The 27,328-nt window shown below is 48.3% G+C and overlaps 14 protein-coding genes across 14 annotated transcripts; 6 read left to right on the top strand and 8 right to left on the bottom strand.

Moving 5' to 3' along the window:
* Nucleotides 1-182: 182 nt before the first annotated feature.
* Nucleotides 183-1,332, bottom strand: BKA55DRAFT_563566 (uncharacterized protein). Its single transcript, XM_046192410.1, has 2 exons — nucleotides 974-1,332; nucleotides 183-906 (listed from the first exon to the last, which is right to left on the bottom strand). The coding sequence occupies exons 1-2, from the start codon at nucleotides 1,309-1,311 to the stop codon at nucleotides 300-302; spliced, it is 945 nt and encodes a 314-aa protein (XP_046050767.1). The 5' UTR covers nucleotides 1,312-1,332; the 3' UTR covers nucleotides 183-299.
* Nucleotides 1,333-1,907: 575 nt separating this feature from the next.
* On the bottom strand, nucleotides 1,908-4,082 carry BKA55DRAFT_640307 (fungal trichothecene efflux pump). Its single transcript, XM_046197126.1, has 3 exons — nucleotides 3,380-4,082; nucleotides 2,610-3,317; nucleotides 1,908-2,546 (listed from the first exon to the last, which is right to left on the bottom strand). The coding sequence occupies exons 1-3, from the start codon at nucleotides 4,020-4,022 to the stop codon at nucleotides 2,107-2,109; spliced, it is 1,791 nt and encodes a 596-aa protein (XP_046050766.1). The 5' UTR covers nucleotides 4,023-4,082; the 3' UTR covers nucleotides 1,908-2,106.
* Nucleotides 4,083-4,238: 156 nt separating this feature from the next.
* BKA55DRAFT_725416 (chaperonin 10-like protein) lies at nucleotides 4,239-5,627 on the top strand (the record flags this gene model as incomplete). Its single annotated transcript, XM_046201111.1, has 2 exons — nucleotides 4,239-4,260; nucleotides 4,338-5,627. The coding sequence occupies 2 exons, from the start codon at nucleotides 4,239-4,241 to the stop codon at nucleotides 5,543-5,545; spliced, it is 1,230 nt and encodes a 409-aa protein (XP_046050765.1). The 3' UTR covers nucleotides 5,546-5,627.
* A 64-nt stretch (nucleotides 5,628-5,691) lies between these two features.
* BKA55DRAFT_563561 (uncharacterized protein) lies at nucleotides 5,692-6,443 on the bottom strand. Its single transcript, XM_046192409.1, has one exon. It carries the CDS (start codon nucleotides 6,295-6,297, stop codon nucleotides 5,818-5,820), a length of 480 nt encoding a protein of 159 aa, XP_046050764.1. The 5' UTR covers nucleotides 6,298-6,443; the 3' UTR covers nucleotides 5,692-5,817.
* Nucleotides 6,444-6,726: 283 nt separating this feature from the next.
* BKA55DRAFT_563560 (uncharacterized protein) lies at nucleotides 6,727-7,949 on the bottom strand. The gene has a single exon (XM_046192408.1). It carries the CDS (start codon nucleotides 7,735-7,737, stop codon nucleotides 6,778-6,780), a length of 960 nt encoding a protein of 319 aa, XP_046050763.1. The 5' UTR covers nucleotides 7,738-7,949; the 3' UTR covers nucleotides 6,727-6,777.
* A 189-nt stretch (nucleotides 7,950-8,138) lies between these two features.
* BKA55DRAFT_563558 (putative short chain dehydrogenase/ reductase) lies at nucleotides 8,139-9,406 on the top strand. Its single transcript, XM_046192407.1, has 5 exons — nucleotides 8,139-8,383; nucleotides 8,448-8,614; nucleotides 8,674-8,918; nucleotides 8,971-9,134; nucleotides 9,192-9,406. Exons 1-5 carry the CDS (start codon nucleotides 8,233-8,235, stop codon nucleotides 9,227-9,229), a joined length of 765 nt encoding a protein of 254 aa, XP_046050762.1. The 5' UTR covers nucleotides 8,139-8,232; the 3' UTR covers nucleotides 9,230-9,406.
* BKA55DRAFT_563557 (uncharacterized protein) lies at nucleotides 9,407-10,558 on the bottom strand. Its single transcript, XM_046192406.1, has 3 exons — nucleotides 10,297-10,558; nucleotides 9,811-10,237; nucleotides 9,407-9,742 (listed from the first exon to the last, which is right to left on the bottom strand). The coding sequence occupies exons 1-3, from the start codon at nucleotides 10,398-10,400 to the stop codon at nucleotides 9,587-9,589; spliced, it is 687 nt and encodes a 228-aa protein (XP_046050761.1). The 5' UTR covers nucleotides 10,401-10,558; the 3' UTR covers nucleotides 9,407-9,586.
* Nucleotides 10,559-10,638: 80 nt separating this feature from the next.
* BKA55DRAFT_311142 (uncharacterized protein) lies at nucleotides 10,639-11,859 on the top strand. Its single transcript, XM_046185633.1, has 3 exons — nucleotides 10,639-10,808; nucleotides 10,890-11,341; nucleotides 11,405-11,859. The coding sequence occupies exons 1-3, from the start codon at nucleotides 10,671-10,673 to the stop codon at nucleotides 11,544-11,546; spliced, it is 732 nt and encodes a 243-aa protein (XP_046050760.1). The 5' UTR covers nucleotides 10,639-10,670; the 3' UTR covers nucleotides 11,547-11,859.
* Nucleotides 11,860-12,220: 361 nt separating this feature from the next.
* Nucleotides 12,221-17,848, top strand: BKA55DRAFT_592573 (uncharacterized protein; the record flags this gene model as incomplete). Its single annotated transcript, XM_046195414.1, has 13 exons — nucleotides 12,221-12,387; nucleotides 12,437-12,721; nucleotides 12,779-12,938; nucleotides 13,002-13,465; nucleotides 13,526-13,560; nucleotides 13,618-13,904; nucleotides 13,946-14,020; nucleotides 14,762-14,840; nucleotides 14,900-14,954; nucleotides 15,004-16,240; nucleotides 16,294-16,422; nucleotides 16,588-16,742; nucleotides 16,798-17,848. 13 exons carry the CDS (start codon nucleotides 12,221-12,223, stop codon nucleotides 17,846-17,848), a joined length of 4,179 nt encoding a protein of 1,392 aa, XP_046050759.1.
* A 72-nt stretch (nucleotides 17,849-17,920) lies between these two features.
* BKA55DRAFT_563548 (RmlC-like cupin domain-containing protein) lies at nucleotides 17,921-20,034 on the bottom strand. The gene is made up of 3 exons (XM_046192405.1): nucleotides 18,811-20,034; nucleotides 18,400-18,754; nucleotides 17,921-18,345 (listed from the first exon to the last, which is right to left on the bottom strand). The coding sequence occupies exons 1-3, from the start codon at nucleotides 19,741-19,743 to the stop codon at nucleotides 18,044-18,046; spliced, it is 1,590 nt and encodes a 529-aa protein (XP_046050758.1). The 5' UTR covers nucleotides 19,744-20,034; the 3' UTR covers nucleotides 17,921-18,043.
* Nucleotides 20,035-20,161: 127 nt separating this feature from the next.
* On the top strand, nucleotides 20,162-21,698 carry BKA55DRAFT_508814 (L-Aspartase-like protein; the record flags this gene model as incomplete). The annotated part of the gene is made up of 2 exons (XM_046187470.1): nucleotides 20,162-20,341; nucleotides 20,406-21,698. The coding sequence occupies 2 exons, from the start codon at nucleotides 20,162-20,164 to the stop codon at nucleotides 21,696-21,698; spliced, it is 1,473 nt and encodes a 490-aa protein (XP_046050757.1).
* A 64-nt stretch (nucleotides 21,699-21,762) lies between these two features.
* On the bottom strand, nucleotides 21,763-23,860 carry BKA55DRAFT_563541 (uncharacterized protein). The gene is made up of 7 exons (XM_046192404.1): nucleotides 23,402-23,860; nucleotides 23,154-23,348; nucleotides 22,715-23,098; nucleotides 22,320-22,661; nucleotides 22,172-22,269; nucleotides 22,078-22,117; nucleotides 21,763-22,008 (listed from the first exon to the last, which is right to left on the bottom strand). The coding sequence occupies exons 1-7, from the start codon at nucleotides 23,676-23,678 to the stop codon at nucleotides 21,821-21,823; spliced, it is 1,524 nt and encodes a 507-aa protein (XP_046050756.1). The 5' UTR covers nucleotides 23,679-23,860; the 3' UTR covers nucleotides 21,763-21,820.
* A 37-nt stretch (nucleotides 23,861-23,897) lies between these two features.
* BKA55DRAFT_563539 (CoA-transferase family III domain-containing protein) lies at nucleotides 23,898-25,631 on the top strand. Its single transcript, XM_046192403.1, has 6 exons — nucleotides 23,898-24,175; nucleotides 24,228-24,259; nucleotides 24,311-24,431; nucleotides 24,491-24,995; nucleotides 25,048-25,341; nucleotides 25,391-25,631. The coding sequence occupies exons 1-6, from the start codon at nucleotides 24,035-24,037 to the stop codon at nucleotides 25,603-25,605; spliced, it is 1,308 nt and encodes a 435-aa protein (XP_046050755.1). The 5' UTR covers nucleotides 23,898-24,034; the 3' UTR covers nucleotides 25,606-25,631.
* Nucleotides 25,632-27,278, bottom strand: BKA55DRAFT_640288 (Thiolase, N-terminal domain-containing protein). The gene is made up of 4 exons (XM_046197125.1): nucleotides 26,994-27,278; nucleotides 26,302-26,939; nucleotides 25,845-26,246; nucleotides 25,632-25,793 (listed from the first exon to the last, which is right to left on the bottom strand). The coding sequence occupies exons 1-4, from the start codon at nucleotides 27,135-27,137 to the stop codon at nucleotides 25,754-25,756; spliced, it is 1,224 nt and encodes a 407-aa protein (XP_046050754.1). The 5' UTR covers nucleotides 27,138-27,278; the 3' UTR covers nucleotides 25,632-25,753.
* Between the last annotated feature and the right edge of the window lie 50 nt (nucleotides 27,279-27,328).

The raw sequence follows: 27,328 nt of genomic DNA, 5'->3' as shown, positions 1-27,328 counted from the left end.
TACTTAATACTATGCCTCTGTTTATAGTTCTCAAGATTCTCTGTTCACATAAATAAAGCTTAATTCTTCACCTACAAGCGCTGCTGAGAGGTACTACTCGACTTGGGTTGCTTTATTCCTTCCATGGCACCGTTTTTTAGAAGAGGAAGCTGAATCTATACCGAAGGTTACAGAGAATAAACAGAGCACTTGGCTTCAATGTCATATTGTTCAACGTTAGCATGCTATCGGTTGTTCAGCATTGAGCAGGTAAAATATATCTTGACTATAATAACTTTATCCGTCCATCAGTCTTGTATTCAAGACATGGACAGTTCTGGCACTGGGTTTACCGCTCCTGTGAAGCCCTCTCCCGTCGCAGCTGTAGTCTTGCCACTATCAGCAAGAATAATCTGCCCATTGATTGCCAGCGCCAGATCAGAAGCCAAGAAGCACGCCAGGTTAGCAATCTCGGATGGATCCGCGGCACGGTTGTAAAACTTCTCCTTCTGCTTATACAATCCGCCACGCTCAAAGAACTTGGCATGAGTAGCCGCGATTTCTTCTTTGGTAGCTGAAGTAGTGTACTGATCGCCCTTCTCGGAAAGCTTCGAGCTTGTCAAGATGCTGGAGTTGGTGCATCCTGGTGCTATGCCGTTGACTCGAATGTTGCTCGCTGCCAGCTGAACTGAACCGCTCTCTACTAGTCCGTTGCACGCGTTTTTCACTGCAGTGTACGCTGCGTCGGCGTAGGCGCCTGCAAAGGCTGCGCATGACGATGTAATGATGATGTTGCCCTTCGCCTCGGCCTTGTCTGGTGACGTTACGCTCATGGCTTGGGACCCGTACTTGAGAGCTAGAAAGCAGCCGCGCTGCATCACGTCTACAGCACGGTTGAAGTGGTCCACGCTTAGGTCTTGTAGCGGCCTAGCAGTTGATATAGCTTACGTTAGTAGATAGCCCTCGGGGTTTCAGTTTTGGAACGGAAACTCACCGGTAGACGGCATAACCAGCATTGGCGAAAAAGAAGTCGACACGGCCATGGTTTCTGAGAACCTTTCTCAAGAGCGCCACAGTCTGTTCCTCATTTGAGACATCTAGAAAGTGCCCCTCGATGATAGTGCCATGGCCCATCTCTTTCACATCCTCCTTCAGGTCATCCATGTAGCTGAGGTTAAGATCACACGCGTAGACCGCAGCTGCGCCAGCCTGTGCAGCAGCTATTACCATGGATCGTCCTATACCATAAGCAGAACCGGCACCAGTGACGATGCCGACTTGTCCTTCGAGAGATATGTTAAGCATCTTGGATTCCGACGAGTAGAATGGCATATAGCGGAGGCTTGCCTTTTCTGGGTATTTCAGTAAGTAAATTTACACCGCACATGCTATAGTGCTTTTGTAGACCATGCGCTTGTACCACACTACCTAACATAGTCTATATTGCTGAGGCGCCGCCACGCAGTATCATCGCAGTATCTTTAACATGCCCTTGTAAATCCATCCCGAAGATGTTCCCTGGCTGATCACTCTGGAACTTCGGCCACTGTGATCCGAACACCCCTGTAAGTTAGCGCATTTTGAAAAGAGGGTAACGAGACCAACCGGTCGGGTCTTGGCTGTGCTTCTGTAGGGTAACCTTGCCAGCCTTGAAACATGGACATCTAGGTTATTATGTTTTATGTCAACGCTAAAGACTTGATAAAGTCTGAATTTGCTGATAAGTAGACTGCACTCTTTAGGTCTTTAAACAAAACACATTAAGACAAAGCAAGACAATTTCTAGCCTAGTAAGTGAAGTAATACCTGTGGACACGTGTAAAGTTACTGTATAAATTAGGGTTGTTGAAAAGACCATGTCACAATACTGCAACCAACACATTGTAATTGTCAAGTAATACTTGTAAGATGTAGGTAGCTACAGTCCCCATTGATATAGGCCGATACTATTATATTTCCGTTGTTTCAACCATGAATGCTGAACTGGAGCCATTCTTCACACAAGACCAAAATTTCAAAAGGAGTAAACCCATCAGCCTTTCCTGCATCGACACTAAAATAACCAAATTAATTCCAGACGTTTGCAAACTGCTAACGGTTCCCATTGACTTGTTGCACACAAACGCTTCAAGCAGACTCACGGTGCTCAATATGCTTCGCCAGTGAATCCTCCTTAGTCTCCTCCTTCTTATACACCATGCGGGCAACGTGATCAGTCAGATAAACATCAAAGTCGCGCAGGCACATTGCCGCAAAGAGGCATACAGCCCCGAGAGCAGCAGCAGTGTAGTAAACAAAGGCGTATGAGTGGCCGTAAGCATCGGCGACCTTGGCGTTGATGATACGTAAGATCTCGGGGGTGACTCCTTTGATAGCTGAGAGTGCAGCCTGATTCGCAGTGGGTGCTGTCGCCAGTACTTCACTGATAGCGCCTGCAGAAAGGGATGTTTTCTGCAGCGCTGGTACTACAATGCTGGCCATGTAGCCTGGGAGCTTGTTGGTGTAAATGGCGACGAAGACAGCGGCGAAGATGGAGCCCATGATGGTACGAACTGACGACACGACAGCTTTTGAAATCAGGATTGTTAGTCACAGAAAAAGGAGTGTTACAAATAGATTCGGCTACTCACCAAAGGCAACCCCCAGGTCTTGTTCTGGGACAATGTACTGAACCATCAGCATCGTCATGACCTCTCCCCACCCGATGGGAAAAGTGCTGAGAAATGCAAAAGCAATAGCAGATCCCTTGTTGGAGTAGGTGATGGTAGACATAGCGGCGAGGAAAGCTGTCATCCATGCAGACCCGACAACAAGCTGTAGACGCAAATGCTTGATGACGTGGAAAAGCGGCCCGACAATGATGATACCAGCCCAAGCTGCAAAGTTAACAACACTTGACATCCAAGCGGTCTCCTCCCATCCATTGGTGGTACTTCCAAAGATGTATGCAACCTGTGAAGGCCACAATATGAACAGGGCCGTCTGAAGGCAGCCAGTGATGGCAGAGATGATGACGACGCATGTGTAACCTCGGACATCTTTGAAGAATTTCATGGGTACGATGGGTTTGGCAGGTTTGCCATATACCTCATAGAGGATGAATGCGATAGAGCAAACTGCACCAGGAATCAAAAGACCAAGGACTCGGCCTGAAGTCCATTTGTATGGTTGCCCACCCCAGGCAATTCCAAGAAGGAAAAGAACGAGGCCCGAGACAAGAAGGAAAATGCCAACCCAGTCAATAGTTGCTAGCTCGGCTTTACGGCTAATGCTGGTTCCGTGAAGTTGCACAAAAGAGGGAGGGTGGTAGAAGAAGTACCACAGGGTAGTGCCGATTACTGTGAGGTAATGTCAGCATAGCTTCACTTCTCCTTGATTTGCATCAGGTTGGTATACATACCCATTAAGATAATGTAGATGTAAAAGATCCATCTCCATGAAGTAAGAATGCTGAGGCGAAGGCCAAGGTACGGACCGAAGCCAGTAGCGATGATGTTTGGCACTACAACAACAATTGTGCCAAGAAACTTGAGCTTGTTCGTCATAAGCTCGCCCGTCAGAAGGGGATATGAACCCGGAATTCCCGAGGCAAGACCCAAGAGCACATTGGCAGCGATGAGTTGGTTGATGCTCTGAGAAGTGGCAGCAACAATACCACCACAGATTCCGAGGACATTGGCACCAAGAGCAAGGTTTCGGCGACCAAACATATCAGAGAGGCGGCCAAACAAGAGCATGGAGATAGGCTGAGAGACCGTCCACACAATTGAGAACAGATAATAGTTCTGGCTGGGGCCGATGTCCTGGTTGATGTTGATAAGTGCACCGGCACCAGCCTGGAAGGCAAAGTATGTCGCTGCAAGACTGAACGCAATGCCGCTAAAAGTCCCAACGAACTCGCGGCTGAGGAAGTAGCCGTCCGGGAGAGTTGAGCGTTCGGCGGTCAAGATCTTGGATCGAAGTTCATCCTCGTTTGAGTGTGGAATGTCCTGGTCATTGTGACCTGGAGTGATGTCATCTTGTGATGCTTCTTGTTTCGTCATGGTGAAAAGATTGATGCGGTAAAAGAAAATCAGATCAATGGAGAACTTGACCTATTGGTAGCCAACAGCATCGGTGGAGATTATAATCAGGCTATAAGGACCATTGTTATACTCCACAAATGGCATAGAAAACGCTATACATTCAGCTCCCGGAGAATCTCACAGCAAGCGGGACGCTATATTGATCGACATGACAACCGAACTATCGGTTCCAACATGCGCAAGTTTGTCCGGCCCAGTCCGTCCGTAGAGGAGATGTTATCCCGAAGTGGTCACGGGGGCACTTGTAGATCGTCCGAATTAAATATGCCACAGCAAGTAAAGACGCTAGTCAAGAGCCCCAACAACCCGTAGGCAAGGTTCTGACCTTCTGTTACCCATGCACTTCATTATTTCCCCTCGAGCGACCTCCAGTACGTCGAACCGTGACATCCCTACAGTCTGTGCATTGGCATTTCAACTTTCAAGATATCATGAGATCTTACAAACTGGTTGCCTGGGGGCAGGAAGGCCAATATGTCGAATCTCCAAAACCAGTTCCTGGCCCTGCAGATGTTCTCATTCGTGTCAAAGCGGTTGGTCTTTGCCGCTCAGACCTCGACATGATGGACAGCCAACCCGGCAGCGATCCATATGCCTCCGCCATAGACGCAAACTACATTCTAGGCCACGAAACATCCGGAGTCGTTGAGGATCTCGGGTCTTCCATTACCGACTTGTTCAAGGGAGAAAGCGTCGTTGTGCATCATATGCGCCACTGCGGGTTTTGTAATTTCTGCGAGGCGGGAGTTGAGCAGCACTGCGAATATTTTAAGCGAGGGGCTATTGGAATGACAAGAGGCTGTGGGTTTGATGGTGGCTTGGCTGAGTACCTTGTTGTACCCCGTACTGAGATCGTATCTATCGGTCACGAGGATCCAGTACTCTACGCTCCTCTTACCGACGCTGGTGTGACCGCCTATGCTAGCTGCAAGGACGTGATCAGAAATGCACGCCCCGGCCAATATGTCTTGGTCATTGGCATTGGTGGGCTCGGATCATACGCTATTCAATTCCTCCGACTTCTCACCTCTGTTCGCATAATTGCTGCCGACAACTCAAGTGAGAGGCTAGCCCTCGCTAAGGTTCTGGGAGCAGACGAAAGTATCCTTTCTGATGTGAACTCAAAGGCCGAACTTGATCGCATCACTTTTAACCGAGGCGTCGACGGTGTGGTTGACTTTGTTGGAAGTGACGCAACCTTGCAGCTAGCAGCGAGTGTCGTTCGACCTCAGGGATTTGTCTCTGTTCCTGGCATGCAAGGCGGTTCTGTGCGCCTAGGTTGGAACTTGATCGCGACGAGTGCTAAGTTTTCACTATCCCTTGGAAGTACACGGCAGGACTTGAGAGAGGTGTGCCAGCTTGCGAAGGAGGGCAAGCTGCGTATTGAGGTTGATAGGTTTAGCTTTGATGAGATTCCTAAAGCTTACCAGCAGTTACGTGATGGTAAGCTGAAGGGCCGTGCGGTTATTGTTATGGACTGAGAGAGTGATGGCCTGGATGAGAAATGCGAATTGTAAATACAGGCAGAGAGTATACATGTTGAATAGCTCACCGCGTTCAAAGTTAAGAGTGAGAATGACAAGTTTTGAAACAATTTCGTAAATTGTTCAGATGGAGCAACCTCATGCCTAAGTCTGGGCCGCTTCTAGGTCTTGCTGGTAATTGATGTAATGGATATTCACACAAGAGCTTAGATATAGAGGCAGACATATATTAAACTAAGCTCTTCCAGCTAATTCTCTTCTCGAAATGATTAACCGAAAACTCCCTCTGTATCCTCATTTTGCGCCCAAATCTTCTTGAGCTGCATCCTCGATATCTTCCATCCCTTGTCCGTCCGCTGAAACTTGAACCGATAATGTCCTCCAAAGGCGTGATACTCATGAGGCTTGCTCGTATCCATCGTCGCAGAAAACCAGAGATAGCATCTCCCCTCGGCCGCGTCTCCACTGACTGTGAACTGCAGATTGCTCATTGAGTGCTGCAGGCCTTGAAACCTGTCTTCTGCCCCGCGAGCAGCAGCAGCGATGTTTTCAACACCCACAACATCGCCCCAGCTTTCGAAGCCGAGAACACCGTTGGGAACGAAACAGTCGGCGAATTCGTCCCATTTGTGGTCGTCCGCCGTGTTGCAGTAGCGGTTGAGAAGTGTTGCTAGTGCGTCTTTGTCTTCGAGGAGTTGAAGACGTTGGAGAATTGCTTCTAGACTCGGTGTGTTGTCGTTTGTTGTCATGATTTAATCGTTAGATGAGATGGTGATTGCGAATGAAAGTACTTGTAGGGTATGCGTTTGTAAAGCCATGAAATGAGGAGGAGTATAAGATAACATTGTTATAAAAATACATAAATGGAACCTGGAGTGCCGATGCCCCGCTGTGGCTGAGGAGTGATGAGAGAAAGAAAAGGAGGGGTTAGCGGATGGATTTCGGACGGTCCAGTTTCGGCTTGAGGTTTGGACCCTTGAATACTCTCGTGAAGTTACCGAATGTGTCGAATGCTATTACCAAGCAATGGACATGCTTCGGGTATTACAAGGTGAACCTCCTCAGTAATTATGCTTCATTAAAAATTAGAATGATACAAGGCTATTCCCGTGAGGACGGGAATTTGTTGGCTTTAGGTTCAGCACGGGGATACAAAGCTCACTTTGTCCCTAATACAGTGAATAGGCAAATGCTATATTGAATTGTCATGCTTCAAGTCTAATTAACTATCATAGGTGTTTGCTAGTGGTTGGTATGATTCCTAGTGATGGCAACTCAGGCACCTCTAGTCCAGAGGCCAACCGAACTCCATAACGTACATGGTCCAAAGTATCCTTAGGAATGTAAACATCTTTCTCATCACCCATAACCTTATCCCAATTCTCCAGAAACCCCTCGGCTGTCGATTCATTTGTATGTCCAGGAAACGTCGCCAGTGCAACACGAGCAGCCCTTCCAGCTCCCGTAGCGATACAAGCCCCGGAAACAGGGCACTCGTCAGCACACAAGGCAACAAGCAAAGGTGCGCATTTGCTGGTTTCGAAGTACGTCTGTGTGATCATCTTTGAGGCCTCGGAGAGATCTCCCATTCGTGATGCGCCCGAAGGCAAGATGGCGTTGAGCTTGATTCCGCAGGACGGCGAGAACCGTCCAAGATCTTGTGTTATCGCAAATACTGCGCCTTTGGAAGCTGAGTAGGCGCAGTCGCCGCCAGCGCCGAATCCAATGATGGCATCTGAAGATACGTTGACGATTCGACCGTGTCGTTGCTTCTCCATCACAGACCAAACAGCACTTGTCATGAGCTGCGTTCCTAGGACCCCAATCTCAATAACCCTCATGAAAGCCGGTGCATCTAGTGCTGCGTGAGAGCTTGGCTTTCCCGAGATACCGGCATTGTTGACGAGGATATCAACACGGCCGTACTCAGCAAGGCAATCGGCGACGATTGCTTGAGCCTGGGTCTGGATAGAGACGTCGTGCCCGTCGGCAATAGCACTGCCGCCGGCCGCTCTGATCTCATCTGCCACTGATTGGGCTCTTGAAATGGTTCCAGCTTGTCCTTCGAGTGAACCGCCGTAGTCGTTCACTACGACTTTGGCTCCAAGCTTTCCGAGCAAGAGGGCATATTCACGCCCGAGACCTCCTCCTGCTCCAGTAACGATGGCAATGCGGCCCTTGACGGACATTATGATGGAGTGATTGGGGAAATGAGGATTAAGTGGGGTCCAGTCTTTGCAATTAAGTGGATAGGCTATTTCAAAAAGCTGGAGACAACAAAGTGACAGTTTCAGTATGATCTTGAGGGTATGGTTTTATATGACAAAGTAGGCGATCAGCGCCGAACATCAGTGAACGCTGGGCGTAAATTTCCCAGCCTTTTCCTGTTTGTTCATCTCAGAGAATAATCCTAGCTAAAGCGTAATTGTCCGCCGCGTCCTTACCTCTATAACGGCAGGTCGAGTCAGGCCGAACCTAGCCCGAATTCAAATCTGCTCCAAGCGCTTCGCTTCCAAGGTGGCCACTGTGACCGAGCACGCTAGCGGCGCCGGATGACCTACAGCTGGCTCCGGCGGTGTCAGAGCTCATCAAGACGAGATGGAACTATAAGGCATGTACTCGGCATTTTCATTCTCACGATTAGTAGTAGCTACCCGCGTTCGCTTCTTGTCCACGGCACTGAAATGTCTGGTATCAAAGGGAGAGTATATGTCGTCACTGGCGCTGCGTCGGGCATCGGGCGTGCCTCTGCAATCCGCCTAGCGGAGCTCGGAGCCGGAGGTCTGGCAATTTGCGATGTCAATGCGGCAGGTCTCGACAAAACTGAGGAATTATGTCAGTCTTGACTTTTTATCTCCCCTACCTTCTACTTTGTTTTCATCTCTGATGCGTACTCTAGGTTCGCTGCCAGGTACTAGAGTAGTTACGTCTGTAGTTGACGTCCGCAGCCAGCAACAGGTCCAGAATTGGATTGACAGCACCGTCGCTGAGTTTGGACGTCTAGATGGAGCTGCAAACATTGCTGGAATTGCAGGAGGAGCAGGTGATACAACTTGCGCAACCATTGTACGTTACATCACAACCATCCACCAGTCCAGAGCTAATACTGATCAATGTCGTACCAGGAAGAGTCTGACTGGGATCGCATGATGGATGTCAACCTCAAAGGCGTCATGTGGTGCATGAGAGCCCAGATTCCACATCTCCCCTGCCCAGGAGGAGCCATCGTCAACATCTCCAGCACCTCGGGCCTCAGAGGCTTCCCTCACAATGCAGCCTACTCATCGAGCAAGTTTGGAGTCATAGGTCTTACATCATCTGTGGCTGGCGAGTTCGGCGCCGACGGTATTCGGATCAACTCCCTCCTACCGTACCGGTCCCTCTCCTGATTCATTTTCGCTTCGTTCTGACATAGCAAACAGTGGACCGATCCGAACTGAGATGTTTGAGGCAGGCGAGGCGAAGGGCTTGTTTGACTCGGAAAAGATCAGCAAGTTGACATGCCTTGGTCGTATGGGTAAACCTGATGAGGTAGCCAAGGTTCTGTGTTTCTTGTTAAGTGATGATGCGTCGTATGTTACTGGGGGTAAGTCTTGTCCTTCTATTATCAATACGGATGGCAACAATGTTGATACCATTTTAGCGCAATGGACCGTGGATGGAGGGTATGCCGCCTGCTGATGAGTGAATAATGGGCACCGAGAGATTGGAGAAGGAATAGTTGGTTAAGCAACGTTCAGCAACGAATGGATATGCCTATTTGGTGATGCCTAAAAATTCCCGTACATGCCATGCTCCTTAGTTGATATCACTAGGTTAATAAAGTATACTACGAGTTACTTTCATATTGAGCGGCAGTAGTGAGTGAGTGGGATCTAATTGTAAATGCCTTAGCACTGTTTTGGATAGGTACAAAAGCGTGTTCCAGATACAGAATTTAGGAACTCAGATATGATAGATCTCCGGTTCATATACAACATCGTGATTGGAATAGAGACCTTGTTCGAGGAAATAACAGTATACCGAAAGTTAGTTTGATTAATTCTGGAGAAACACGGGGCCGTCTATCGCTCTCAAATCCTTTTCTTGAATATCAACGATATGCCATGGCACAACAAACTCCTTATAGTAGTCCTTGAGGGCATCAATGCACTCCCTGAATCCCGGCCTTTTCTCAAAGACTTCATGATGAGCCTATTCTTCGGTCAGTCAGGTTTCTTCGAAACAACAATAACCAAAAGGTTTAAAGTCTGGCTACTCACATCCACAGAGTCCCAGTTAATCAGTAGTAGTTGATCCTCAGGATTCTCAACAAGAGGACTGATAAAGTAACCCTTACATCCATCTTCCTCGTCAAGCACGCGGGTAACCACTTTATTGAACTGTGAATAGTAACCCGAAACACCACCTTCAACCACTTTCGTCAACGCGACCTCTACAGCAGGAGATCTCAGAGTGGCTGATAGATGTTGATGGTCACTCAGGAATGAGTGATCCATGAGTGCGTGCGATGTCCATGTGACCTTGCGCCCATTGAGAGCTGGTTGAATGGCACTGTGAAACTTTTCATATTCAGAGCTTGTAAAGAACGAATGAGATGACTCTAGATTGTCCCAGAGAGCTAGAAATACTCTTGTATATCGATCTTCGAATTTTCTGCCGCTCCAGAAGGACTTTAACCCAGACGCCCTGTTAAGCATGAATGTTAGTCATATCGACGAGGTGATGGTTAGGCGTGTCTGTCTTGCTTTTTGAGTAATGAAATAGCCGGCGCAAGATCTCGCTCAATTTCAGCTTTGGCCGCTGGACGATGCGGGATGACAATTAATTGGAGAGCTTGGTTGGTCGGCATCGTGTTGAGTATAGACGTTTAGACTTGGTAATAAGAACTACCAACAATGACTATCAAACAGAATCGGCAGAATATTAATGAAATGAGAAGCAAAATGGCGATCCCTTCAACAAGAGTCTTTTCTCTCAGAGGAGAGATCAAGGTCACGCAGATGGATGTTTCACCGAAATTAGTGCGTCCGTTTATAGCTCCGCTCTGTGTTCATACCCTCTTTGGTGATCAGTACGCCGATAATACGCCGCCAATCTGCCAACACGTACATCCAGAACAATGTCCATATTTTTATCTAAATTCAGCCATGAGTCGTCTTTCCAGTCCAATTCGCATCCTTGTTTCCAGCAAGTAGCCATGACACCCAAGTTCTTTGTAATCGCTCGTGTTGTCGGACGAGATGGAGCTATTGATCTCGTAAGCATAATACATTTCTCTTTGTAATTCCATTACTGATACAGTCTTCAGTGGAAAGACCGGCTTGTTGAATTATGCAAGGTGTCGGCTACAGAACCATACGGCGACTCGTACTACTGGGGTCAAGATGCCGATGGTGAGCCCGACACGCTCTGGGGTCTAGAAGGATACACACATCCAATTGGATTCTTCATCGACCATGTTTCATCAGACATTTTCAAAAAGGAGATGGTACTTGTTGACAAGGACAGACTTCTACGAACGGCCCAAGGCCTGGACAGCCCGGACTACGATCTCCATCATTATGATGAGTTTGGAGGTTTTCTCAAAAGACCTGATGATGTCGAAAGAGATTCTGTGCGAAGCTTCGTGGTAGTGAAGCACTTTTGGGCGAAGAGCGAGACTGTGAGAAGCGAGATGCTAAATTCACTAGCACAGTTCGCCGAAAGATTGTCTTCTGGCTCTCCTCAGATTCAGAGTGCGCTGGTGCTGAAGGAATGTCGGGATACGAGCATGGCAACAATCTGGCTCAGGTGAGTCCAATTCCGGTCGCAGGCTCTTGGTGTTGTTCCGACTGACTTTGTTATCTGGTGCAGGCTGGCCTCGGAGGATGACTGGAATTCGTTTGAGGGATCAGGTCGAATGCAAGAACTTGTTGACAGTGTAAAGGCGCATTGCACTCGTAGTGAAACACATCGGTCTCGAGTCTTTAACGGTCATTTGGGGATAAAAGGTTAGATCAAGTAGCACAACAAGCAAATCGCGGTGTTCTTATTTGTCCAAGATCTTGCGTACATCCATCATATTTGGCATCTAAGCTGCTCAGAAAGACGCAGCTAACCATAATACGTTCCCATTTCGGCATGGACATGCTTCTAAAATGAAGATAAAAAAGAAATAGGCAATTTGATTAGCAATATTCCAAATTGTGAGTCTATTCTGCGTCTTGATATTTCGGATGTCGAATTATAACTAGCTAGCATGTGAATTCTAATCGACTGAGTCGGAGAACCATGCCTTAGTTATTGCGTTCTTTACTCTGAACATCATGATGGTCGCCATAATCTAGTTAGAAGAACAGATCCGCTCCACAACGAACTGCGGGGAAATACTAGGTTGCGGACTTGGTTAGTGTAGAAGTCAGAGCTTCAGGCCGAAGCTTCGCACGAACTTCGGAGGTTCCAAAAGAAGGACAGAAAATGTTGTGCGTTACTACGCTAAGATCCGCTGACCTGGGTCTCGATTCTTCTGTGACTTCAGGAGGAAAGCATATGAGGGGTGCTTTTCTTTTTCTGCATAATCTTCGCCTTCCCAGATCAACTGGTATCTAATGATCATTTCTGATTTATAGCCTGAACAGTTGCATTTTACACATTTTGGGCGATTGCGAGCAACAAGACAGAGAAATCACGATGGCCTCCTCCACTTTTATATACGGCCTTGTAGGTGCCACAGCCGCTCTAGCACTGTATTGGCTGCTCCAAATTGGCAAAAGGGATCCTCGAATGCCTCCTGGGCCTCCTACAGTCCCGATCCTCGGCAACATGCACATAATTCCCACCACAGGCCTTGGAAAGAAGTAGGAACACTGGGATGACACCGCGCAAATAGTCACTAACACAAGCCAGGTTCATGGAATGGTCTCTGCAGTACGGCAAGATCTTTTCTCTCAAGATTGGCTCGGGCAATATCATCGTCATTTGCGATCGCAAAGCCGTCCATGAGCTTCTTGATAAGAAAGGAAGCATCTACTCGGATAGGCCTCCTAACATCGTCCCGCTCTTCATCACGAGAGGTGACCATATGACCATGGAGTGTCAGAGTCCTTCTTGGCGAGAAAAGAGAACTGTCGTGACGCGTAACTTGAACCCTAAGTCTTTGGATGAGAAGCACTTTAGGGTTCAGGAGACTGAGTAAATAGACTTGCACCTTTGTAGGGTGGACCAGAGCTGACTGAGGGGCTTGTATAGGGCTGTTATTCTGATGAACCGTCTTTTGGATGATCCTAGCAATTTCTACTCGTACTCACGCCTGTACGCATCTTCTGTGGCTGCTATACTAGCCTGGGGTTTCCGAGCGACGACTCTGGATTCATTCTGGTACAAGGATGTCTCCGCCATGATTGAAAAGGTGAATCTTCCTTCACTGCCTATCTACCTATATCTCTTCGTCGTAGTCTAACTCTACTTCTAGTGGCTCGAGGCAATTGAACCCGGTGCTACACCTCCTGTCGACCTCATCCCATGGCTCTGGTACATCCCCGGGAAATGGAAATCCCGCGTCTACAAGATGCGAGATCACATGGACAAAGTCTGGAGTCAAGCCCGAACAATGGTCGACGACCGAAGATCTAGAGGTGACCGTCGCGAGTGCATGATTGACATGAAGTTGGATGAGTATGACAAGAATGGCTGGCCCATGTCGCAGCACGCCTTCAACAACCTTTTCGGCGAGTTGATGGAGGCGGGTGCTGATACCACGGCAAACCAGATTCTTACTCTGATCCTGGCTTTGGCAAAATATCCTCAGTTTCAAGAGAAGGCAAGAGTGGAAATAGATGCTGTTTGTGGTACGGAACGAGCGCCTGTCTTCTCGGACTTTCAGAAGATGCCTTATGTCAATGCTATCGTCAAGGAGGGACTGCGATGGAGACCAACGTGAGTTTCCTTTCGTGTCGGTATCTATATTATCAGAGCGCTGACTGAGCATTGGTATAGTTCCGATCTAGGCCTGCCTCACACCGTCACCAAGGGTAAGTCTGGATACAACTGGAGTCGAAACGTTCACGCAGTAACATAGTTTCTAACAGATGACTACTACGATGGAATGTTGATTCCCAAAGGAAGCACCATCTTCGTCGGCGTATGGGCCATGCATCACGATAAGGATTACTATGGAAGTCATGATACCTTCGACCCTGACCGCTACCTGTCTCATACAAAGCTAGCAAACGAATACGCCGTGGGTCCAGATTATGAGAAAAGAGATAAGTCCGTCCCTTCAGACACAAACCACGTAGCTAACATATTTCTCCACATCACTACGGATATGGTGCTGGGCGACGTATCTGCCCTGGGATTCATTTGGCCGAGCGGAGTATGTGGCGAATTACTGCCAAGTTACTGTGGGCGTTTGAGTTCTCTGAACCAATTGATCCTGTAACCAAAAAGGCCCAGCCCCTGGATCCAGATGCATATACATCCGCGAACTTGGTGTGTCCGCTGCCATACAAGGTTAATATCAAGCCGCGAAGTGCAGCGCATGTGGAGGCTATCAAGAGGGAGCTTGAGAGTGCGGAGGCGTTTTTATCTCAATATAACTAGCTATAGCCATGGTCTAGTTGGTTTTGATGCTCTAGCCACTTGTAAATAACAATGCTTGCTTTATTTACTACCCACATGTTTGATCGCATGTAGCGTGTTTAGTATGCCAAGGCATTCTGCCGTCCCACATGATTCCCGTCATGAATAGCCCCACATAGATATAGGGTAAGTAACATGAGTTTCAACTAACGCCCGTTAACCGAGCTACCAGAGCTGTTATTAAACTCAATCATCAGGATTGCGGGGTAAAGGTCATGTCTGAACTTGAGACAAGTTGATTGGCTGCTTTGGAAAGTCTGAGCCTCTGTAAGCCATGTACCCCGGATCTTCCGCTTCACCTTGTCGATCTGCTTCGGCAGATGAAGCGGTTGACAGAGTGCAGAGCCCAGACCGCATTTCTCTTTCTCTTTCACAGTTAGTTAGATGCCTGGCATCTGAGACAGAAACGCACGAGACAGTAATGTTTTCTTACCCCGCGACAACCCCAGATTTCGTCATCGTCGCGACCTGCACCATAGGAGCCGTAGCTTGAGAGGATTATTCATGGACTTTTGCATGTTTGGAGTGTTCATTATACCTTGCGGAATTGTCTAGTCCTCGGGCCTTATAAGCGTTGCTTTATTCCGCCAGCCTAATATCATGAAAGGCTGCTCATACTGTCACCGAACGTTCCACAAGACAGAGCATCTTCTTCGTCATGAGCGGTCGCGTAAGAGCATCCCCACATTACATCCACGCAGACATACAGACGTGTTGACCCATGCTTAGACACAGGGGAGAAGCCATATCGCTGCGACACATGCGGTCGCGGCTATGCACGCAGGTAAGAACTCACCATCAACACTTGACACTGCTAATATTAATTGTGATAGCGACGTCCTGCTTCGCCATGTCAGATACTTCCACCCAAACAGTGACACCTCACAAAGTGAGCGCCGAAGATCCGACGTCTCAGCGAACGATAAAAGCCGTCAACGTCGACAAAGCGTACTGGCCGATTCGATAAATGTGTGTTCAATACCGGCAACAGAGCCAGAACAAGGCTCAGAAGTCGAGATCGATCATCAGAAAGAGCAAGAACAAAATCACAGGCGAAATCATGGCCACCAGCAACAGGAGGATAACTCTATCACTGTCGATAATCCGATGGCGCAGTTCTCAACGTCTGACCTCGATGCGTTGGCTACAGTATCTATGCTCCAGGCTCTTCACGAGCAACCGACAGAGTCAGCGAAATTGGCCCTAGAAGACTCCTTCGATACTGATCGTCCACCCACAAACCAATCTCCTGCCGTAGGTCATCATGAGAGTGAACTATCACCAATGAGCTTCTCGCACCATATGGTTGAGACGACATTGGAGACAGCGACCCCAACCTTGTTTACCGCCAATGCCGAGTTTCTCAGCCCTGGAGTGTCATTGAGTACCAGGGCAAATGTCTTTCATTCTCAAAATGCTGTCTCGTCCGCTACTTGGGGTGCTACTGAAGCATCCCTCACGTCGATGAGTAACACAGATTTGTTGCATTACGCTGGGGCTCTCGAACTCTTACAACCCAACCTCAGTCATTTGGACTTTCTCGACTTTAGTCTCGGCGAAACTTCCCCAGGCATCCGTGGCTCCCAAGCTTCGAGCAATAGTGTCGACCCTGTTAGTAGTATCCCGCTCGAGCGCTTCGCAAGGGTCGCAGCACTATGGCCCAGAAACAGAACCCACTCTGCCAGCCAAATTGCCTCAAAAGTCTGGGCCGACGTGGTAAATTATCGCGGTGATGGTATCTTCACGGATATCTCCATTTCTGAATCATCGCCAAGTTCTACCATCGGCACTGAGAATGAATCGAGATGGGGAATGGACGAGGAGAAACGACAGGACCTCATCCGCGAGTTCGGTTCACCTGGCTCTAGTGTTGACTTTCTACCGGCGCGGCTACTAAATCTTGGCCTCACCATCGCCTTTCGACAGCCCCATTCCCTGGTACCTTTTATACACCAACCAACCTTCTCAGCAAAGTCAGCTTCCAACTCAGTGGTATTCTCCTTGTGTCTCCTGGGGCTGGTCATTCTAGACTCGTCATACGTGAAACCTTTCACGCAACACTATTTGCCAGTAATGTCACTATCATCTCTGACAGTCGGAGGGACGAGACTAACTAATTACAGGCAGCTACTGAGAAGTGCTGTTCTCAATTGGCGACACCATCATTCGGCCCAGAAGGGTCAGCACAGCTCGTTGAGCGTCTCGCATCGGCGGCCTTACTTTTGATGGCTTGGTCAATAAGCGCACCACATGTATGCAATCTTGGAACACTACAACTCGGGAGTTCAATGCTCACTTCAGTCTCAGGGGCCTCGTGACGCTTTCTTGTCCAGAATGCTGTACCATCAGACGATCAATGTAATTTCTCAAGTCACCCTGTCTATGCCTCGCAAAGCTGACGACAATTGCTCTCACAGCTTGTCCAAATGTCAGGATTGCTAATGCCGCGAGCCTCCTCGTTCAGTATCGACAACCTTCTCAAGCAGGCGAACTCGGCTAGACATGGCCAAGACCCAACGCAGAGTGATGATTGGGCATGGAAGGCATGGGCTCGAACAGAGAGCTTCAAGAGGTATGCGACGTTTCATACTGGGTCTTACCAATGCTGATAACTGTCCTTTGCAAAGGTTAATATCCACACTAATAATGATCGACGCCTGGTGGGCCTCCAGACTAAGCACAGAGCCACTCATTTGCACTTCCGTGGTGCAATTGGAGATGTCAACATCGATTGACCTGTATCGGTCCTCATCAGCAAAGTCATGGAGAAGCTGTCGCAATGCTGGCACCAGTGCAACAACAGAACCTGTCATAATACGAATGCACGCTCCTTCTATCACATTGACCTCACTCCAAGAGACTACGCCGATTGGAATGACTGGCTTGTTGTCTGTCATCTGGGCGCGCATCCTTCAACATCAGCATCAATCGAGGGGATTGAGACTACCAGACGATGGCAATGGAGAGGATACCACCACGAGTGTTGATGCATCGACTGAGACGGGTAGCAACATGTTGCGTGTGCTCGGCGACATCTACACAAACTATTCGAGGTTTCTTCGCTATAGGAACCCCAACTGTATCGCACAATGGCACTTCCTCAACTTAAACCTTCTGGCGAACCTAGAAATATTCGAAATGGCTTCTGGTCGCAATGGAGCTGAAAGCGCATACGCTGCATTGCAAGAAATCGCCAACTGGAGTCACAGCCAGTATGCCCGGCGAGCCTGTCTCCATGCAGCAGGAATCTACGTCGCAATGAGTCGCAGGCGTGCAAACGATGGTGTCATGCTTCACTCCGACATGTCCTTATTCACAGCTGCGCTGGTACTAGGGCTTTATGTCTTCATGATGAAACCGAACGATGTGCATACTAATGCTGACACAGAGTCATTTGAGCTACTCAACGATATTGACTGGACAACTTTATGTGACCCGATGTCGATAGTGGATAATGTTGGAGATAATACTGCCCGTCAGTTTATACATAATGGAGGAATTATTAGCTTCTCGGGAACAGTGTGTGAAGCAGGATATAACGCTGCCAAGATGATCTTGCTCGAGTTTGCGAGCTTACTAGAGGAGGTTGGGAAGTGGAATGCGAAGGAACTGTGCCATATTCTGAGGATAATGAGCGACTCTTTGATCGAAGTCGACGACCGTTTGGGTGGCGAGTAGGCGAGTTCGCACTCGACTCACTACGCGTTTTCGCATGTATAGTATAAATGGCCTCAAACGAATAATTATTATTGCTAGAAAAGATACTATTCATACGCGAGAACCTACGGGCGCACAAAGTTATAAAATACACATACAAGATACTTCTTCGCTCCAGGTAAAATCCACAGCATGTCCTAATTCCACACTATAGCATCAGACTTGACCAGTCTTGAGCGCGTGTCCATTGATCTCATGAGGCAAGACCTGCGTAGGTTGACCCTTTGCATCCAGCAACTGAACTGAGTGATAGTAGTTAACGGCCTTCTTCTGGTTCGCCTTGTCCTTCGCAACGCGCTCAAGCAACTGTTTGGTCAAAGGATGTGCTGAGAAACGATCAGGCAGGTTATCCCAAACTCGATAGTCGGTAGCCTGTTTGTGAAGAACACCGCAGATCTCTCGAGCATACTCTGTAAACAGGAATGTGCGTGACGATTCAACCATGATCGTCATTTGATCTATTGGAAAGAGTCAGCATCGACATCATGGTCTCCAAAGGAGACATCACTTACTCTCTAAGATCCTGCGCGGTTCATTATGCTGTAAGACGGATTCGGTGATGTACTCTTCACCAAAACCACCATGTGGAGTATGTCCACCCTCGTAACTACAGCCACCAGGAAGAAAGTCATCGGAGCGGCCGAGACCAGCTCCATAGATACAAGCCAACATTTCAGTCGCACTGTTCCTATGGTAGTAAGGTGCACGTAAAGAATTGCTAGCTACGTCCCAGCGAGGACCGAACCATAGATAGTCTGCGAGTGGAACATGAGGGTCGAATGACTTTGCCGTCAAGACAGTGTTGATACTGGGATCAGTGTGATCAATGCTGGTGCTGTTCTGAGACGCGAACTTTGTCAAATCGTACTGTGCATGATGATTTTAGTACGTGTCTTGGTGGTATTGGCGTCTCCATAGCTTACCTTGTAGGGAACTGCGTTCCCATGCCAAGCAACAACGTCAAAAGGGCTATGATCCTGACTGATGACAACATGCTTCCCGTTATTCTTGACAACAATCTTGAAAGGCACATGTAAGTCCTCATCGATATGAGCGACGGGATAAAGGAAATCCCTTGGGTTAGCCAAACCATGTCCTCCGATTGGTCCCAGGTCAGGAAGCTCCCACATAGATCCCCAGACTTCGGCAATATGTCCGCGGGCAACAGGGACACCTTCAGCGAGATTAATGCGGAACCGGACACCGCGCTGAATGACGCATATTTCTCCAGGCTGGACAAAGAGACGACCCATCTCAGTTTGGATGTCTATGATGCCAAGTTGAGGAGTGATGAGAAAATCGCCGTCTGTGTTGCAGTATGCCTTGTTGATCATAGACGAGTTGATCATGTAAACATACACAGCGATCCCCTGACGAAGATTGGGATCACCACTTCCAGCGAGGGTATGCAAGCCATCGGTAAAGTCAATCGTCTCATCATCCTTCGGCAGTGGAAACGGCGACCACTCAGCCTGTTGATACAAAGGCTCAACCTTGGGGTTCAGTGATAAAAAGCAGTTCTCAATATGGGACTTTGTATCAATGCTTGAGTAGCCTTGATGAGCAGCTGATGGTCGAGCACGGTACATGTAAGTGCTCATGTTGAGACCACGAGGAGCTGCGAATGCAGAGTAGGTGATGCCTTCAGTGTATAAACCAAAGCCTCTGTCTTGGGGATTGTTTTGACCGGCCGGGAGGGTACCGGGAATGACTTCTGATTGATGGCGGTTACCCCAGCCTGCTTGATACTCGTAGGGGTCATTCTCGCGGGTTGGTTTGGTTCTCTGGAGGTCTGTGTAGTGGAAGACTCTCTGTGGATCTTTGGCAGGTTCACGTCGTTTTATAGCAGCCACCATGTTGACGATAATGAGGTATGAGTGTTGTTCAAGTATCTTGATAGTGTAGATATAGTATGAGGTGAAATTATTCAAGTCGAAGAAGTGTTAGATCTGATCTAATGGTTTATTTTCCTTTTATTCTCCGGACATACTAACCTTCACGTTCTGTTAGTCCTATGTTTATTACCGAACGGCAGATGCGTGAATGGGCCAGTAAGTGGGAGATGTGACGTCGCATGTGGGGATATGTAGCTCCCACATAATGAGACGTTTGTTTACGCGCGCGGTATCATTCTTACCCCTCAACCTCCGAGGAATTCCTCGTACCATTAATTAATTTACAACGTGTGGGACTGCTCATTGATATCAAACTACGGTAGTTGCCTAATTACTGTTCCTAGAGTCTGGTCATTGGGGTTCTTTTCTGTTGCCAATCATGCTGCGCACACGCCAATCGTGCAGGGTACTCACCCAATTCACCTCTCAAGCTCATCCACACTGCTGGAATGTCTGTATACGGTCGTCCACCACTGTCCAGCGCCGTGCTATTGGATCAGTCAGCGCAATTGACTCTGTAATATTTCGGAACTTGTTCGGAACTGATGAGATTCGTAATGTAAGTCAATCAAGCTGCATGGTAACCTTCTCATTTATCAGCAATTGACTAACTGACTTGGCAGGTCTTTAGCGACCAAGCGTACATCAACAGATGCGTAGACGTGGAGACTGCTCTCGCCCGAGCCCAAGCCCAATGCAATGTCATTCCCGCCGATGCTGCCACCGACATCGCCTCCAAAGCCAATGCCGCGAGTCTTGATATGGACCGTCTCCGTAATGAGACTGATGTCGTTGGATACCCAATTCTTCCGCTTGTTCGTCAGCTAAACGACATGTGCGGATCTGCTGGAAAATACCTACACTGGGGTGCTACTACACAAGATATCATGGACACAGCTAGCGTACTCCAGATCAAGTCAGGTCTTGATATTGTTGAGACCAAGTTGACTGGCGTGATAAATGCCCTTCAAGATTTGGCAGTAACGTATCGTGATACGCCCATGGCTGGGAGGACACATCTCCAACATGCACTGCCTGTTACCTTTGGCTACAAATGCGCCGTCTGGCTCTCGAGCCTCTACCGTCATCGGGAACGGTTGCAGCAGCTGAAGAGCCGAGCTCTTGTCGTTCAGTATGGAGGTGCAGCCGGAACCCTGGCTTCGCTTGGTGACGGGCCTGAAGGTGTTGATGTGAGGAAGCAACTCGCCAGTGAGCTCGGCTTGGAGAACCCATCGATTACCTGGCATGTTGCTCGCGACGGCATCGCAGAAGTGGCCAATTTCTTGGCTCTCATCGGTGGTTCACTCGGCAAAATCGCCCTGGATCTCATCATCATGTCCTCCAATGAACTAGGAGAAGTCGCCGAACCTTTCGTTCCTCACCGCGGCGCTTCGTCCACAATGCCCCAAAAACGCAACCCAATCTCTAGCGAAGTCATCCTCGCTGCATCAAAAATCCTCCGCTCCAACGCTAGCCTCATTTTTGACGCCATGGTATCCGACTTTGAACGAGCATCAGGACCTTGGCACTTGGAGTGGGTAGCCATACCCGAAAGCTTCGTCATAGCAGTTGGAGCCCTTCACCAAGCCGAGTTTGCGCTTTCTGGTCTAGTCGTTGACAAAGAGCGCATGGCAGCAAATCTTGCTTCTACGAGGGGATTGATTGTTGGGGAGGCGTTGATGATGGCTTTGGCTAAGCATGTTGGAAGACAGGATGCACATGATGTTGTGTATGAGGCTTGTAAGGAGACGATTGAGAGTAAGGATGGCAGTACATTGCTTGATACGTTGAAGAAGGATCAGAGAGTGACGAAGTTTCTACCTTTGAGTGATCTGGAGAGGCTTTGTGATCCTATCAACTATTTGGGCTCGGCTCAAAGGATGGTAGACGATACGTTGGCTGACAATGCGTCATAACGGGCCAGCAGATATATCTCAATAAACTTCCAACATGTATATCATAAAGCTCACCTACAAGACGCGCAATCAGTGAAGTTATGATATATTCAAGAATGATAGGCTAATTATTTTTTCAATAGCTAAGTCTGGTAAGGTATCAAGTCATCAGCGATGCTGAACGCCGCACCAGTCTTGTTCTTCAGCTCGTCCATCTCAACCTCATCAGCTAGCTCCCTGAGCACCAGACCTTGAGGTGTACAGTCGAATACCGCCAAGTCAGTGATAATTTTAGATACACATCGAGGACCGGTGAGCGGGAATGTGCATTCTATTAGTGAGCATCAGCAACTCTGGCTCGATGTTCATTCCATGAATGGGGGTGAAGTAACCGACTTACCTTCCAAGATCTTGGGGTTTCCATTGCGATCAACATGTTCCTAGAAATCTCGGTCAGTGATTTAGTATCTTTGTAAATGCAAGGCATTACGCACCATGGTGATTATGACCTTGGTCTTCTCTGGGCTCGCAACAAGGTCCATAGCGCCTCCGATTCCTTTCACCTTTCCAGGCAGCATAAAATTGGCCAAGTCTTCACATTTCAGTACCAATTAAAACACAGCATAGGATCTGAGGGCTTACCTCCATATTGACTGACTTGCAGCGCACCAAGCATAGTCAAGTCAATCTTTCCAGCCCTAATCATACCGAAGCTCTCATGACTCCCGAACGTCGAGGCCCCGGGATTCAGCGTCACGGTTTCTTTGCCGGGATTGATGAGATCTGGATCTTCTTCCCCAGGGTTTGGATAGCGGCCCATACCCAGTATGCCATTTTCAGATTGCAGAATAACTTCTAGGTCTTCTGGAAGCATGCCTGGTGTTGCGAGTGGCATACCGATTCCGAGGTTGACGTACATGCCGTCTTTCAACTCTTTGGAGGCTCGCTTGATGATGCGCTCTCGTCTTTGGTTGGCATCTGTAACTAAAATAGTCAGTAAGTAGATTGAGTCAGATAATAGGTCGGCTTTCACTTGCCTTTGCCTCCAGCCTGACTATCTTGGGCAAACGTCAATTTCTCAATCTTCTTCGGCCTCGTACTCTGAATAATAACATCGACATAGATCCCCTGAATATGAACACTCTCAGGGTCCAATTTTCCAACTTCAACAATCTCGTCAGCCTCAACGACAGTCAACTTTGCGTTCTTCGCCATGGCCTCGTTGAAGTTGTTCTGAGCTTTCCGAAATGTACAGTTGCCAAGTCTATCAGCTTTGTGGACTTTGACTAAAGCGACATCGGCGAATATGGCTTCTTCGAGGATGTATTTCTTGCCGTGAAACTCGCGCGTTTCTCGTGGTCGCGACATGAGCGCTACTGAGCCGTCTCTGTTATAACGGACGGGTAATTCACCTGTCTGCACTAGACAGACAACTATGTGAGCCTCTTGTCGCTCAGTGGTATTTGATAGACTTACCAACGGTACCATAGGCAGCTGGAGTATAGAATGCCGGTATACCAGCTGCTCCAGAAGCGCACCTCTCTGCCATGGTTCCCTGCGGTATCAACTCGAGACTAAGATGTCCACTCAGATACATCTTCTCAAAGACTTTGTTCTCTCCGATATAGGAGGCTATCATTTTGCTGATCTGTCGGGTTTCCAACAGTTGGCCTGCCGATGTTAACGTCCTGGTCTGCTTGCAGCAGCATGGTTGGTGTACGTACCGAGTCCAACACCCGGCATTCCAGCATTATTTGACACAACCGTGAGATCTTTGAGATCCTTGCGGGCGGCAACAGCTTCAATGAGTGACTCTGGAACGCCAGAGAAGCCAAAGCCTCCGACCAAGACAGTCGAGCCGCTCTTCACTTTTTGTATGGCATCGGTTTCTGAGGCACAGATTTTGTTGATCCTTCGTAACACCGTGGAGCTTGAGAAGCTGCGCTGCGTCAAAACTCGTAGGCGTCTGGGAGCCCGTGCGCGTAGAATTGGGGTCATCATGGTTCTAGAATCAGACAAAACCCACGAGCAGTATGAAGCGTATCGCGATGTCTTGTAGAGGATGTGGGCTGCGGGATTGATCTTGCAGCGAAATGAACCCAACTACAAACTTTGGCAGCCAAGTTCGAGCTCTTTGGTCAATCATCTCGTTCTTGGCAGGTTATTTTGATCATGAGCAAGGGTAAGGTGGCATCGCTGCGTCAACCCCACATGGGTAATGTTTATTGTTATGTGGGACTGCAGCAGGAACAAGCCGAAATGGTCTCGTCTTGATCAACAGTTATACATCTATTCATGTCGATAACCTTTCCCGATTTGACGGCTTGCAAAAGGTTTTACAGCAATATTATGCTTTCATGATGCTACCTATGCGAAGGAAAATTGTCACTCCGCTTTGGCGTTCGGCATTGAGCAGAAGAGGCATTGCGACAGCGACTACACCAAGACTACCTCTAACGGGAATCAGAGTGCTGGACATATCTCGAGTTCTGGCTGGCGTATGTACCTACCTATTTTGCAAGCCATGAAGTTGTACTGAGGTCAGAAAAGCCATATTGCGCGCAGATTCTCGGCGATCTCGGGTAAGGGAAACGCCACCAGCAGTACAAAATCAATTCCTGACTTGCCAACAGAGCGGAAGTCATTAAAATCGAGCACCCGACACGAGGAGATGATACAAGAGCTTGGGGGCCCCCCTTTGCTCCTTACAATGATGGACGAGGCGGTGAGGGCGAGAGTGCTTATTATTTATCTGTGAGTCCCTTACTGATAAAATTTCGACGAGGAGTAGGCACTGACCAAAGGACTTAAAGGTGAACCGAAACAAGAGATCTGTGGCCGTCTCGTTCAAGGAAAAGGAAGGGGCAAAATTGATCCAAACTCTTGCCGCCAAGGCCGATATAATCGTCGAAAATTATCTTCCCGGCACCCTGAAGAAATACGGGCTCGACTACAATACCCTTGCCAAAACCAACTCCCGGCTGATCTACGCAAGCATAACTGGATACGGTCAAACAGGCCCATACAGTAGTCGCGCAGGATTCGATGTCATGGTCGAAGCTGAGATGGGTCTGATGCACATCACAGGTCCTCGAGATGGACCACCAGTCAAAGTAGGCGTTGCGGTGACGGACCTGACAACTGGGCTATACGCGGTCAATAGTATCTTAGCTGCGGTGATTGAAAGGAGCCATTCTGGTCAGGGACAGGCTTTGGATGTGTGCTTGAGTGATTGCCAAGTAGCTACTTTGGCGAACATGGCGCAATCGGTGTTGGTGACGGGAAAGAGAGACGGAGGGCGATATGGAACATCACATCGTGAGTCACTCTATCCCATGTCAGTGAGTCATGAGCTGACAGTTTCTCACAGCATCCGTCGTACCATATCGTGCATTCCGCACCAGAGACGGCGACATCTTGATCGGCGGTGCCAACGACCGACTCTTCGGTGTCTTGTGCAAGTGTCTCGGCAAAGAAGATTGGGCGAGTGATGAGCGCTTCTCAACGAACTCAGCACGAGTGGCGAATCGAGATGTACTCGAAAGGATGATCGAAGACATTACAAGTTCCAAGATATCGAAAGATTGGCTCGATATCTTTGAGGGCACCGGTCTCGCGTATGCCAAGATCAACGATATCAAGGACACGCTGGAACACTCACATGGTAAGAGATACTCACCAGTAGCGATAATATGCTAACGATGGCGATTCAGTTGTGGCGAGGGATATGATAAAAGAGATCCAACATCCCGCGTGTGGGCAATTGAAAGTTCTTAACAGCCCTGTCAAGTACTCCAGGACCCAGCCGTCGATTCGGACACCGCCTCCGCTACTGGGAGAGCACACCGATGAAGTACTGAGAGATGTGCTGGGGCTAGATTCAACCGAGATTAAGAGGTTAAGAAAGAATAAGGCTGTCGGTGGATAGTTAGAGCTTGTGCATACTGATATAGTCATATTTATTATTATTTCTACTTAACAATCTGCCTGTCATACTTGCAATCAATCTACATGAACACTGGTCGCTACAAGTTGCGAACAGAACAATTCTATGCGAAAATGATTTTCTGGCTCAACTATTCCATGATAATGGCGGATGCAACACCTATCCCAGTACTAAGAGACCTGTTAGTATCATCTAAATGGAAGAAATATGGCTCGTCTTACCTAGCACACATGCTAATAACGCCGATCTCCTTGCTACTCCTTCCAAGCTCAGCAATCAGCGTCGCAAGCTGTCTTGTCCCCGTTGCTCCAGTCGGATGTCCGATAGCAATAGCACCACCATTCGGATTAACCTCATCAACGTCCAAGCCAAGCTTATCAATACACGCCAGGGTCTGGCTTGCAAACGCCTCGTTCAATTCGATAATGCCAACATCTTTCTGCTCTATACCGACATTTTTATACAGTCGCGGAATGGCATAGACTGGCCCCATCCCCATTTCATCAGGCTCGCAGCCAGCGACTTGGGTTCCGAGGAATCGTGCTACTGGTTTTAGACCACGCTCAGTGGCCCATGAGCGGCGGGCTAGGATTGTTGCCGAAGCACCGTCGGATATTTGAGACCTGCATGTGGTGATCAGTATACAGAGTTAGAATTTGTAAAATTCACAATACTTACGAGTTTCCAGCAGTGCTGCCCCCGTCCTCTAAAAATGCAGGTTTGAGCCTGTTCAACTTCTCCAAAGTCACGTTTGGTCGGATGGTATCATCTGCAGCCACTCGAACCTGCAAAGTTTCCCCAGTTTCGTTGTCATACGCTGTATACTCAATCGGCACGATCTCCGATTCAAATCTACCAGCAGCAAGAGCCTCGTTCGCACGAGTATGACTCAACAGCGCATATTCATCCTGCATCTTACGGTCGACTCCATATCTCCTAGCAACATTCTCCGATGTAATGCCCATAGGCATAAGACAGTCCGCAGCTTCTTTGATCTTGGTGTTGCGCAAATTCGGCCCCACGTCTTGGGGTATTCCTCTGGATTGATAGTTCTTCGACATGCTCTCGACGCCTCCAGCAAGAGCAACATCAAACTGGCCTGCCTGTATAGCATGTGCCATATGAGTTAAAGCCTGCAGACTACTCGAGCACTGACGATTTACGGTGTGAAATGTCGTTGATGTTGGAAATCCAGCGTGTAGTAGCGCCATTCTACCGGTTTTTGCGAAGCCAAGCTCTGCAAGGACATTCCCTATGAGGACATCTTGGACGTCTCCGGGTTGGATTTTGGCTCTTCGTACTGATTCGGCCATAACCTATAAGGCATATCAGCTGTAAATCCTAGGGTCAATCAAAAGGATTAGTCTTACTGGCGCAAGAATATCCTCTGGCCACGCATCCTTGAAACCTCCTTTGAAAGCTCGTGTAATAGGACTGCGAACAGCTGATAAAATCACTACATCATTTGGTGACTTAGTCGTCAATGCTTTCAATCGCCTTGTGAGAGTTGCCATTTCTTCTCTTCTTTCCGTGTGTATCTTCTACTGCAACAAGGTGTCTGCTGGCAATACTCTGATTCATGGCCTTGGCTAGCTTGGTCATGTCTGGCTGGGTCACTATCCCTGTCCAAGACTCCAAGTGTCCCACATAATGTCAGGTCGAGTCTACATCCGTAATTCCGCACATCCCATCCCCTGTCTTATGT

Source organism: Fusarium redolens, assembly GCF_020744475.1.
Source record: "Fusarium redolens strain MPI-CAGE-AT-0023 chromosome Unknown BKA55scaffold_6, whole genome shotgun sequence".
NCBI classification, from domain to species: Eukaryota; Fungi; Ascomycota; class Sordariomycetes; order Hypocreales; family Nectriaceae; genus Fusarium; species Fusarium redolens.
Note: the sequence above shows the minus strand (reverse complement) of the source record. Positions and strands in the feature narration are given on the sequence as shown.